The following is a 12659-nucleotide window of genomic DNA, read 5'->3' as shown; positions in this document are numbered from 1 at the left end:
AAAAGGTCATGGAGCGCTTCTGCAAATAACGTGAGTTTTTTTGTGAAACACTGAAAATGAATCACAACGATAAATCCGCTGCATGACAACTTAACAAAATTTAAAAATCGCCAGTCATTCAAACATTTTCGAAATACATCCTGAGTATTATAGCGTTAATGTGTACGTGACTAATCAATGTACGAGTATAGTATGAGTAACTAACTGTGTGAGTGTAATCTTAAATCAAAAAACCTATCCCATTTCATTTAGCCTTACCTAAACACTCATTGTTTCTTCGCCTATAAAATGGCAGTCTGTTACTGTTTACAAAAGGGATTCAATTCCATTCTAACGACTTCTTACGAACGATCGAACGACCGAACGTTATTAAACTACTGCCAAAACCTGTTGTTGTTGCGTTCCCTTTATCCTCGTTATTTCTACACCATCATAGTGATTACAGTTACGGATAGTTTGGCGACTGGGCCGCCGGAAAGGCAATCCAGTACGTAGCGTTTTAGTCTACGTTGTAGTATGCTATCACCAGCGACGAGTACCAAGTGTCATGTAGCCATTTAAAACATGTAGAAACGAAAGTGCCGAGCGATTGATTTGTTTCGGCTATTCGGTCGGTACATATATTCGCCATTGGCACTCAGCAATTAATAGGACCCGTGTAGTGAAATTTTACTGTCTGCCGAAAACAAATGGTAGCTAAAGAATCAAAATCTCGAGAAATTACACGTGCGTTAAATCATAACAGAAACGACAATACAATACTCGAAACCATACAGCACTGCGAGGAAACTATCCCAGTCAGTCAAAACGAAACGGTTACCCTACTGTTCTGTCAGAAGCAACTACACAACAAACTAATCAGTTCGCTAGACAAGGTCAATCGGCTTCTTCTTCACTCCTCTTTGAACTCGGAACTGACTCTTGAATCGCATTCTGCACAGTACCCTGATCCGTGGATGTCAAACGCCAGCGCCGCATCCGGTGCCACAAGACATGCAAGCAGAATTTGTTCAGCTTGCGGACGTCAACGCCGGCCACATTTGACAGTGTCCATTTGTAACCACGGTAATGCGCCGATGGACGTGGATCGCAGGTTTGATAATCCTTCAAAATCTGCAGAACACCCAACTCAATGAGCGCGTCATTGTAACACGTAGTAAATTTTTTACAATTATTTACAGCAGAAGCGAATGTTATTCAAAATGGGTTTTCAGGCTGCATACGGACGACGCTTCGTACACTAACAATTACGCATAACCAGTGCGTTTCGCAGGCTGAAAACTGAGTTCAGATGCTTGACGGTTTTAAATATCAAAGTTTTAAGTAAGTTTCAGCGTATCGCAATGCATTAAAACGCACGCTGAGTTTGAAAAGATAGATTATGGTAAGGAAAGCAGGATGGAGCGCTTAGGTAAGAGCAGACCCTTACAGCTCATTTAGGCCAAATGTCCACTCGCTTAGCTAAAGGGCCAGTTATCATGTGTAAACAATTTTTTGTGATATCACAAGCGCAAAAACCGGTATGTACGGGAAAACCATTATTATGGCCTTTTTCACCAGAATAAAAGGTCACAGTTTCTACAGATGCTTGAATTAATTCCGGTAATGTCAAATCCCAGTCAATACGGTGGCTTCACAATTACCAACGTCCTTTGATAGGTTTCCACTGCACAGAACTACTAATTCCTTCGCAGAGGTGAAAAGCATTTCGAAATGTGACGCTCTAGCGGCATCGTTCTGATATTAAACTGAATCTTGACACAAGTAGATACATAAGACAAAGTTACCTGTTTCACTTGATTGGCTCTCGTTTCGGTAATAATCAGATGCGTGGTGCAGTTGGCAATGCGTTCAACGTCTATCGCTGGCTTGGTGTCACACAGATGCCTCTCGCACACATCCCAGATCTGCACTTTGGCGGCGCTGGCATCGTTTCCCAAGATGAAGACCACAGACGGAACGCAGCATTCCATGACGCTCTTATGGCAGCACGATTTCCATTTCACCGCATAATCTTTCCATATCACGCGTCCGCAAGAGGACGCTAGCCGTGTATGCTGAGCGGCTATCATCGCAAACATCACTCTCAGTTTCAACGGCTCATTTAAATAGAAGTTGATGGTTGTCGTTCGCCGGTACAGGATCAAACGGTCGATACGGACGCCGACGTCATTCAACGTTTTCTCAAGGAAGGTCAACGGTTGATCGTCATACCTGAACCGCTGCAGATCGACGCTCTCCAATGAATGCTGACAAACAACGACGGTGCGGGTGGCCGGCGTGATGTGCTTCATGATGCAGCCGAATACCGCGTACTGAATTCGTGGTGACCAAAAACTTATTCGTGCCAACGACACACGAACCTCGGCGCGCAGCTCGGCGGTAGAGAGCAAGGCTTCCCACAGATGACAGGTGCGTCGGCAGCACTGTCGGTCCATGGTGTCCAGTGAATGGAAGACCTCCTTCAGCACTTCAAACGGCAAACCGCGACTGCCGGCGTCGAATCGTGTTTCGTCCTGGGGCTCGTCGAGCACTTTTTCAACATCTTTAGAACGCAAGCGCTTAAGCTCGTGTCGGAAGTTCCGTCGCTCGTTTTTTAAGCATCTCTCCTGTTTCAATGAAATAAATAGCCTGAAAAACTTCGGATTTGATCGCCTTTCGATCAGTCTGGAATATACTCTCGCTTCTATCAAATAGCGCAGGGTATCTAAAATTCTGTAATTACGTAACTCTGTTCCTGAAAATCTGTCAATGTCCTGTATCGCTTATGTTGCGAATTTATGAGCGCGACTGTAGCCGGCAGATCCATAGACCTGCTGACTGTTGGCGAGCCCGGCAGGAAAGGGTCGGGTCGTCAGAACTGTGGGAGCAGTTCGGCAGATCTATGGGAGGAAAACCACTTTCCTGCCGGGCTCGCCACAGTGAACAGGTCGATAGATCTGCCGGTTACAACCGACGTTTCGAATATGAGAACCAATCAGTTCAGAAAACAAACTTCATTTTGGTAAAACTTTATTAAGAATCCGAGTGGATCTATATATGGCTCGGGAGGGGAGTGCTTAAAACTAGCTGTTTAGAAGCAGACTAACCGGAAACATACGGCTGTTCTGGCAACTACCTACTCTTAGGAGGCCATCACAGGGTTGTATTTACATGGGATGACCTGTTGTTAAAGACGCTTGCTCAAGCGTTCGGTCACCAAGCTCCTTCGAGTACAGAGGCACGATAGCCAATAGCAGCATCAAACCCGCTAACGCTCGCGGGGCTTTTGCAGGGCCAGCTTTTCGCATCGAAAGGATGATCGCCTTAGATGCTCAACAGTTAGTCCGTGGTATATTGGCTAGGGTACAGATAGGTATGTCAATTTCGCTGCCCCCTCTTTAAGTTCACAAGTTAAGTTGAAGTTTCTTCAAAATAAAGTGCGCAATTGCGTAAGGAAAACGTTGCATTCTTTACATGGAAGTTTTGTCATTCATAACTGCAACTATCACGGCTAGAACGATTTGGATCGCTCCCATGGCCGACGTGTCAAACGATAGATCGAGAAAAATTTCAACAGACAACCCGTTATACTTACAAGTTCCTGCTTGACTAAAACATTTTTCATAACAATTATTTTGAGGTTTTTAAGAACTTTGCCAACTCCATGATGCTAAAATTAATAGACGGAACCGAAATAACTTAAATTAACAACCCTAAAAGTGGCGAGCGAAACGCTGGTTTCGAGGGGGGTTGGTGAAACTCGCACCAATGAGGGTAGTAATACGTAGAATTGTCGCCAAAAAAACTTCCCAATGTACCCTTTTTTCAGAACTTTTTTTAACTCAGTGTTACGGGTGTGCTTTGACGCGGGGATACCCGATACCCCTTCAAATTTCCCACTTACTGCATCTTCAGCCGTCAAGGGACGAACGTCGCGTTGTTGCAGGTAGTGCATTTCCCCACTGAGAATGGATGTCACCCAGAGCTGGAACTCGTGTTGAAGTTCCTTGATCCATTGTTCTGTCAACGACCGCTTCAAGGCCCAAAAACCGTCGGGCAGACCACACGTTCGCAGTACGAAATGTCCCGGTTGAAGACGCCTTTGTTGGATTTCTTCCAAGGAAAAAGGGCGGCGAACCTGGTGCCTGGGAAGGAGCTCGCGCATACCATGTCCATCTGTCTGCACCTCTACCAGCTTGGCGCATCTACTTAAGTACGTAAAGCTGTCAATGAGAACTGTCCCGGGAAACCATTTCCAGGGACGATGGGGGTGTTCGAACAGCAGCACCTCCACATCGGATCCCGCGGGTGTAAGACGGTAGTGATCGGCGGAGCAGGCGACAACCCTCTCGTATTCCACTGGCACGGATCGCTGTGTCGGGCACGCGAAATCGACAACCAGGCGCGGCGGACTTCCTGGGGTTTCTTCCAGGCCGATAACGTGGCCGTGCTGTAGCAGACCGTCAATCTCTACGTCCACAGCGTTCCATGTATACACAGACCGTTCACCATCTTCGTACAGATACATTCTCAACTATCGAAGTCTCTGATTGTGAGGCCGTGACAGAAAGCAAAGAAGCTCGTGCTGTGACAGTCTTTAGTCTGCCAAAGATAATTTGATAGTAAGTTTTTAAGTCGTGAACCCGAAGAAAACAGGCAAGCATACCTTGGGCCCTATCATGTAAAAATGAGTATCTAGGAACTACGAAATGTTCTGAGTGAAGAGCAATCTTGTTTTCTACGCATGTGCCAGATCAGCGCTTGGCGCTGATCCCACTGGCTGACAGTGGCTGTAACGTAACCACTGACTGGGGCGCATGTGGCTTGTCCGCTATCCACTATTACATTCGTTCATTGCGTACCGCTGTCCAGATATTTTCGGCAAGTATTACGAGCACTTTTCTCCCTGTTGTCAATTGATTTCTGACCTGGTTACACTTCTATATTGTACAAAAACTTAAAGAAAATTACTTAATTTAATTTATTTACTCTGCCATCTTCCTCGGTCTTGGGCTTGCTCTGGCTGTGCTTTTGCCGTCTCAGAAGAATATGATGGATGCGGTGGCCAAGGATGGGTGCGCGCAGCGGCCAAGGTCGAAAAGAGGAGGGAATAAATAAACTAATAAAGGAAGGAATGTACTGTATTTTGGTCAAAAAGAGAACGGAATAAAGAAGGAAGGAAATTTCATGGTCATCAAAAGGAAGGAATGTTTTTTGGTCAAAACGGGAAAGGAAATTTCGGTGGTCAAATAAGGAATGGAATTTTTTGGGTGAAAAACTCAAACGCAGTTCATAGGGGGCGGAAATGGCACAATGGTTTCTGAAAACCTTCTTCTGAGATAGCAAAGAACAATGTATGCAGACTGCCGGTTTGATGCATTTTCAGAAACACTACTGTTAAGTTTTGCTTCTAAAAATCGCCCGTACTGGGACCACCCGAACCGTTCTCGTATAATCTCATTAACCTGGCAATGCCCGGGGTATCCAGGAATTTTTTGTGGAAGTTGAAATTCATACCATAGATTAACAATAATTTATCGAACTTAAATTAATTTTTTCAAAATTTATCTGCAGTAGTTTAAAATTTGAAGGCTAGGTGCAAATTGCACCACTTCGGCATGACAGCAGCGCTTTTCTACAGTGTGGGAAAGGTGGTTGCCTGTGCGACATGGAGCAAATTACTTCGTACATAACTTTGTTACAGTCCGATTTACTCGAATCTGTTTCCATTTGATAGGCCCTGGTTGTAGTTAGCTTGTGCGCATTAATTCATCGTCCACAGACTCATTGCTGAATTTAAAACTGAAAACATTTGCAACTTCCGGTCGGTATGTAGCAGGGTCGGAATGGGCTGCGCCAAGTTACTTGTGCACCAAACTGTGCACGGTCAGCCATATTGTTGAATGGCTGTTCGACCAGAAAGTCTTTTTATTGTTATTGTTCCTATATCACTCGAAAAAAACATTATAATATAATCAGGGAAACGATTATCTATTTGCCGGTGCATAAAGCTTCTGACCAACCGAAGTTTAATTTCTAAATACTACCATATGTCACATGATAATTGAAAAAATAAATTATCTGTTAATTAATTAATGAGTACCAACATTAAGCTAAATAACTGGCGAACGGCATATCTAATAAAACAGAAATAAGTTATGAGCTTAGTAAATACTCGTGTGATAGATTGAGATTGGACCGGTAACTTTTCACGTTAATTTGAAGATGTACCAAGTACTACCGAGTCCTGTACGTGCGTCTCATCTTTACACGTTTCACCAATGAGCTAAACTGTTGTAAACTGGGAATGGCATTTTGTTACCTTGGCCCGTGCAGACAAGTCGCCGCATTTACCGGTACGTAAGTACATGTACAGATATATGTCGGTAGTGATTCGTGAGAGCTTTCGGGGACTAACGATAAAATTATCGTTGTGCTGAATGTATCCCAGCCATTCAACATATCCGGGAGCCATATAAAAAAAGCCATAGTATTATTTTAGTATTATATCTTTAGTAGTATACCATTCACATAGTAACATGTTAACAGTTTTGCCGGCCACATACGTGTATTCATTTTCGCCTGGATGTAATAAATGCCAAGCCTCGTAATCCTTGTATTCAAGTGTGCATTTTTGATTTTTCACTGCGAATCTGAAATGACGCAAACAGGAACGGTTAAGGTCTTCAGCGTCCTCCAGTAATCAGGTACAAGATCAATCACGAAATGCGGGAAAATCGTTCACATTTCCCATAATTGCAACTGACTGAGAACAGATATTGCGAAACGGTATTACAGAACTGACAAAAGCATACTGAAAGAAAGCGAATCCATTGCGCCTTTTGAATTTAATAATTGTCATACCGCACGCTGCACAGCAATTGCTAACCCCATTCTAAGATACAAAGTCTAAGACACGAAGTCCAATCTTGAAATGAAAGCAGCCCACGCATACTGACAGAACTTGCTCAGTTTCCTCACATCCAAGCTGTCCAGATCTGCCAACGACCACTGCTGACGATAACAGCGCCCGGAGGAATGCGGGTCTGGCCTTTGGAACGCGTCCAGCAGCTACAGGAAATAACAGGGTTAGCGGTATTGATTTCAATAACTGTATATGCCATTGGTTCATCTCCACACAAATGCCCTATTATTGCATGAATTTTCAGCTTTTACAGTCTGTTTGTTAGTCTCTGATTTTGAGCTGCAAATTCTGAATTACTCGTGTTTTTTTGCGCCTATCATGTCCAGAGGCATGGAAATCCCTTGGTTCCCCGTGATTATTGTGAAGTTGTGACATTACGTCACACTACCTATGACACGGCTGCGATATAAACAACAGGTTTCAGATAAGAGACCACTCACCAGAACTGCCTCGACCAGCTTGTCGAAGACATTGGTTACCTTCCTGGCAATAAATTCATTGGTCACATACTCCAGAACCTCCATGTCCAACGGATCGCTGCTAGTGAGGTGCTGTTCAAACAATCCCAAATTTGTGCCGCATCGACATGGCGCAAATCGAGGACGGCACAGGGAATGCGGATTTCCATCTGCGCATCATCAAAGTGTAATTCATAGTCCTTCCAAATGACTCGCTTACAACAGGTCGCCAAGCTGGAATATAGAACGACGACGCTGTCCAAATGCTCCAGCAAGGTGCGATCGAACGTTTTGATGGATATCGATCGCTGATAGAGGATCAACCGGTGCAGACCGGCACCGGTTGCTTCCAGCGCTTCTTAGATTGATACCATCGCCTGACCGGCCGCCAGGCAGCGCTCCTGCTCCATGCTATTATCATGTTCCACTTTTCTGTCGCGCAGACAGACAGTTCGCGTAGCGGCGGTCATGCACTTGATGATGCAGCCGTGCAATGCGAAATCCGCGCTCCAGTCATTCGCCACCCGGCCGGAAAAGCCGGGTTGCGAATGTCTTGAGTCTTGTCTTACGTCTTGAGCCAGTACAGGCGACGTGAGAATCTCCTCCCACAGACAGCAGGTACGCCGCAAGCGCTGCCGCTCGATGGTGTCCAGTGAGAGGAAGATCTCAGTCAACAGTTCCGGTGGCAGCGACAGACTGATGCCGTCCGAGTCGGCTTCGTTCGTCGTTAGCTGCAACTCGGAGTCGGCTTCCAGGGTCAGCCGTTTCTCCAGTTCCAACCGTAGTTGCACCTACATTAAACACAGCGCTGCATTTGCAAAAGCTTTTTTATCTTGCAGCTTTGAAAAAAGATTTTGGGACAGCATGATTTCCGTCAAAGGAATACTATTACTCAAAGGCCAGAGCGTAACCGCGTGAACTTGAATCCGTACAGAGCGTGTATATGTATTGTAAGAGTTAGTACGCCTCTGTCGCACAAAACTTGGTTTCATCGTTTGAACGAAGAAATATTCCGTTTTGTCGACGGGTTTTTGCTCAGCTGGTCTGTTGTACTGGTAGTTCGACGGAAATAATACAATTATTATTATTCAAATGCCTGTATTAGTGATATAAAAAAAATTTTGCACAAAGAAATGCGCGGAAAACAACTGCAGACTTACTGCGTCGCTTGTTGTCAGCGACTTATGAGGCTTCCGTTGGAGGTAGCGAACAGTCTCATCCAAACCCGATAACAACAAGCAAGCACGTGATATCCGCTCAACATCCCCACGAGGGAATCTGGCTGGCCTATTGTGCTTCCGCTTCTGCCGGTTTTTTCTGGCAGCGCTGCATGTTCTAATTTGGAAATGACCGGGCTGCAGAGTTCTCATTTCGAGCGCCTCGAGCGATAGACGCGGTCGAATTTGAATGGAGGGCAACAGTTCGCGGACGGGATGCGGGCCAAGCATTGCCTCCACCAAAGCGTATTTACCCTCCGCAATCTGGCCCTTAACTACATTGACGGGATACCATTTCCATGGCTGGTCGGGATGGGTGCACAGAAGCGCCACCTTGGTGAGTAGGGGATTCTGATAGTCGGCATTATCTTCTGCTTGTTGCGAGCAATCGAAAACCTTCCCATAATCCGCCAGAGTCGACTGCTGAGACTGACAACCGAAATCAATAATTAGACGCGGCCGGCGTCTCTGGACCTTTTTCAGTCCAATTACATGTCCGTGCTGCAAGAGTCATTCAACCTCCACATCCACCGCATTCCACACATACGTCGATCGTTTAATATCTTCATACAGATACAGTTCCCTCGCAGAACCGGCAGAGCGCTGAGCCGTTTTTGGTATTTACAGAAGAAGGCCTGCCAAACAGCTTCGCGTCTCCTGTAAGTGATTAAGGGACCGAAGTAAAGACTGCGTTTGCACTGCGATCGTTATAAACTGTGAAGAAACAGTGCTGCTTTACAGCGTCTGTGCGCGATTATTACCTGTATATATACAGACAGCACTTCAAGCGTTCCCGATAGTGCTACAGCAGCGAGCTGCTCGCGGCATTTTTATACATACCGGCATTTGTGACAGTGCAGCCGGCAGCGCGTGCTACTGCTGACTGCGTGGCAAGTGATGAATAAACTGTACATACCGCAGTTTTCTACACTGGGCGCGATGAAACGGCTAGCCATGCTATAATACTGTGTCTTACAAAATACTGCTACGAGTATACATTAGCTTAACTAATAATAATGTCTCCTTATATGTACATCATAGAAGTATCGTTCTTGCGCCTGCCCTAATCTATTTATATGTGTTTTGGAACTCAGCTCAGCTTATAAAGCGCCGGCTGACATTTGTATCCTTTAGCTTATTACTATCATTAAAGCTCACAGTAACATCCGCGCCTTTACGAAACAAGCACGTAACAACTTGGTGGCTCCAGGGCCGTTGACTGTTTTACTCAGTTAACACGAGCGCCCATGATAAACTTTGTTCTTTAAAGTATCTATACATACCGCGATACTTTTGTGACCTTTCCACAATTTATTTACGTATTTCGGATTACTTGGACACCTTGCAACCCTCTCCACCAGCGATTGTTATGCCGTAAACCGGTACGTACGCTACGCAGCTAATGTCTAACATAGATGCCGCAAAAGAAGAAGCCCAGTTCCGGGAAGAAGAATACTTCTCCAACGACAAATCATCCGCTAGCGAACGTGACGACTCACCAAATCGAACAATTCTTCGAGTTGATTTGCCGCAACAACCCCCAGGGATATCCACTCGTTCTCGACTCCATTTACCAGCTATACCAATTCACGATCAGTACGCCGCCCTTGAACGAGCAAACCGCCCAGCCAAAGCCATCCAGCCGCAAAAAGCGAACGAAGCAAACGAAGAGAACCAACAAGAAGAAGTAACTAATCCACGTCTCTTCTTCGACCCAATACCTGAACCACCACCTCGTCCAGAAAGTCCACCTTATATCCAACCACAAGAAACATCGTTTTTCGAACTGTTGTCAAAGCGTTATCGTGAATTCAACAACAAAATGACTAAAGATGAGGACACTCGTTAACCACGCGAATGCCATCCGTGCGCAAATGGCCACCACCGATTACTTGCAACAGCAACTGCAGGAGATTCGGAAGTTAGCAGAGAACGGTGCCGGTGCGACTGACATCATTAAAGGTATTTCTGAGACGCATAAGAAGAAAGTGCCAACTAAAGAGTTACCACAGTTTGCAAACAAAGAAGACGAAGATTTCGAGGATTGGTTATTAAAGTACGAAATCTGCATTAAACAGCACGACTGGACTAACGAAGACGCATTTAATAATCTGTACCGTGCATTCAATGGCACTGCCCTGCGCATATACAACGCGCTGCCTGCTGAAGGGACATGGACAGAAATGAAGAAGCTGCTACGCGATGCCTTCGCTAAACAGCTGTTCGATTACGACTTGGCTAAAGACACCAAGCGCTCACTTACGTACGCTGGTAATCCCAACGACTACTACGCCAATGTAATGCGATACCTCAACTCTATTTCTGACTCGCCGACCGAACGCGAAGTTGTGAATAAGCTGTTCGATGGACTGCCGCCGCAACTGAATTCAGGATTTGTAAGCAATATGCCATCTACGCCGAACGAATTCCTCATTAAGCTGAAAGAGGTAGTGAGAGAGAAGGCATATCAGACTAAGCAGTGGGAAAGAGAAGTTACCGACTGTGTGAAGAATCCTGTCATTGCCGCCTTATTCAATAACAGTGCTGATTCACGCCACAGCAATCCAAATATGGATGAACGCCTACCTGCGATTGAGAGAGCAATTGAGAGGATGACATTGAACGGATCCAGACCTTATATGAACCGTCGTTTCGGCAGAGGCGGAGGAGGAAACTTTAGAGGACAGAGAGGATACACACGAAAGTTCTGTAATTACTGCAAGCGTACCAACCACACCATTGATGAATGCCGGCAACGAAATAAAAATAATCAAGTCCAAAGGAATATTCAGCCGTCGTATGCCAACATGCTGCATCAGCCAACCGTTCATGCTTTGCCGGCTCCGCAATATTTAAACTGAATACCACAGCTTCCTGGCTCACGAAGCTGTGGATCGTAAGTCACTAATACCTATCTGTCATTTCTATACAGGCGCTTTATCATTTAACCTTTTCATTAACAATGAGCCACTCATCGCTATTATAGACACTGGGTCTGGTATTTCTTTAATCAGTGATCGTGTTGCATCAAAGTATTTATTTACTCGAATGAATTATAATGGACCTTCGCTTGGGACAGTTTCTAATACAATAGTGCGACCAATAGAAGCATGCCGCATGGACATTCAATTATTAGGATTTAATGCCGAACTAACCGTAGCAATCCTACACAATTTTCCTTTTGATTTATTATTGAGCAATGATTATTTAATTACTACTCCGTTCCTATTAAGTTTTGTGAACAGCCAGCTGGTCAACCCGGAGAATCAAGAATCTGTTCCTGTCGCCTGCGTACGCATACCCACTTCATACAGTATATTGCCTAGTTCAACCTTGAACCTTCGTGGCCTTGAATCGACATTAAGCGCGCAACCTCCCATCAACAATGCCGGTTCAACCGTGAGCGTTCATCGTAAACTGGATACAAGCCGGAATGAGTCTGCAGCTCCCGTTCCCGGCCTCGGCAACATGGCAGCACGTGCACGAACAGATATACAAGTGGATCCACATACAGAATTTAAAGATGAGAAGTTTATTAGCCCCACTGACCTGCTACAAGATGCCTCTCCGGAATCACAAGACGTCTCCATGGAAGAATTTTCTAATCAATTTAATTTCGGCAAAGATATGTCCCAGTCCCAACGTCATCAGATGCTTCAATTACTATATAAGTACCGTACACTATTCCCCTCGAAAGAAAAGAAAGTTGGAAGAACCAACAAAATCAAGCACGTAATCGACACCGGATCAAACCCTCCTGTGCACCAAGCCTTACGACGCCATGCCCCGTGGCAACGCGAATTCATCAACAAGCAAGTACAACAATGGATAGAAGAAAAGATAATAACTCCCTGCAACTCCGAATGGGCGTGTAACATTGTTCTAGTACCGAAGAAAGATATAGAACTCCGTCTATGTATCGACTTCCGTGCCACTTCCCCTTCCGAGGATTGATGATTGTCTAGACGTACTGCAAGGATCAAAATGGTTTACCGGCCTGGATCTTCTTTCAGGATACCTTCAAGTTGAAATGCACGAAAACTCTAAAGACAAGACAGCATTTCTTACACCGGAAGG

The 12659-nt window shown here is 45.1% G+C and overlaps 2 protein-coding genes across 2 annotated transcripts; both read right to left on the bottom strand.

Moving 5' to 3' along the window:
• Nucleotides 1-781: 781 nt before the first annotated feature.
• On the bottom strand, nt 782-4609 carry LOC129599607 (uncharacterized). The gene is made up of 3 exons (XM_055497888.1): nt 3887-4609; nt 1788-2609; nt 782-1113 (listed from the first exon to the last, which is right to left on the bottom strand). Exons 1-3 carry the CDS (start codon nt 4508-4510, stop codon nt 877-879), a joined length of 1683 nt encoding a protein of 560 aa, XP_055353863.1. The 5' UTR covers nt 4511-4609; the 3' UTR covers nt 782-876.
• A 2058-nt stretch (nt 4610-6667) lies between these two features.
• LOC129599606 (uncharacterized) lies at nt 6668-9272 on the bottom strand. Its single transcript, XM_055497887.1, has 3 exons — nt 8526-9272; nt 7348-8156; nt 6668-7053 (listed from the first exon to the last, which is right to left on the bottom strand). The coding sequence occupies exons 1-2, from the start codon at nt 8811-8813 to the stop codon at nt 7725-7727; spliced, it is 720 nt and encodes a 239-aa protein (XP_055353862.1). The 5' UTR covers nt 8814-9272; the 3' UTR covers nt 6668-7053; nt 7348-7724.
• Between the last annotated feature and the right edge of the window lie 3387 nt (nt 9273-12659).

Source organism: Paramacrobiotus metropolitanus, unplaced genomic scaffold, assembly GCF_019649055.1.
Source record: "Paramacrobiotus metropolitanus isolate TYO unplaced genomic scaffold, Prichtersi_v1.0 Parri_scaffold0000150, whole genome shotgun sequence".
In the NCBI taxonomy this organism is placed as follows: Eukaryota; Metazoa; Tardigrada; class Eutardigrada; order Parachela; family Macrobiotidae; genus Paramacrobiotus; species Paramacrobiotus metropolitanus.
The sequence above is the reverse complement of the archived record's forward strand: the minus strand, read 5'-3'. Positions and strand labels throughout refer to the sequence as shown.

Bases quoted from the DNA above. Each gene is read 5' to 3' on its own strand.
- LOC129599607 (XM_055497888.1), bottom strand. From the start codon at position 4,510: ATGTATCTGTACGAAGATGGTGAACGGTCTGTGTATACATGGAACGCT. The intron at 2,610-3,886 runs GTAAGTGGGAAA...TCATTGAAACAG, and splicing joins CCTTGACGGCTGAAGATGCA to GAGAGATGCTTAAAAAACGA. The intron at 1,114-1,787 runs GTAACTTTGTCT...GGTGTTCTGCAG, and splicing joins GAGCCAATCAAGTGAAACAG to ATTTTGAAGGATTATCAAAC.
- LOC129599606 (XM_055497887.1), bottom strand. From the start codon at position 8,813: ATGCTTGGCCCGCATCCCGTCCGCGAACTGTTGCCCTCCATTCAAATT. The intron at 8,157-8,525 runs GTAAGTCTGCAG...TGTTTAATGTAG, and splicing joins CGCTGACAACAAGCGACGCA to GTGCAACTACGGTTGGAACT.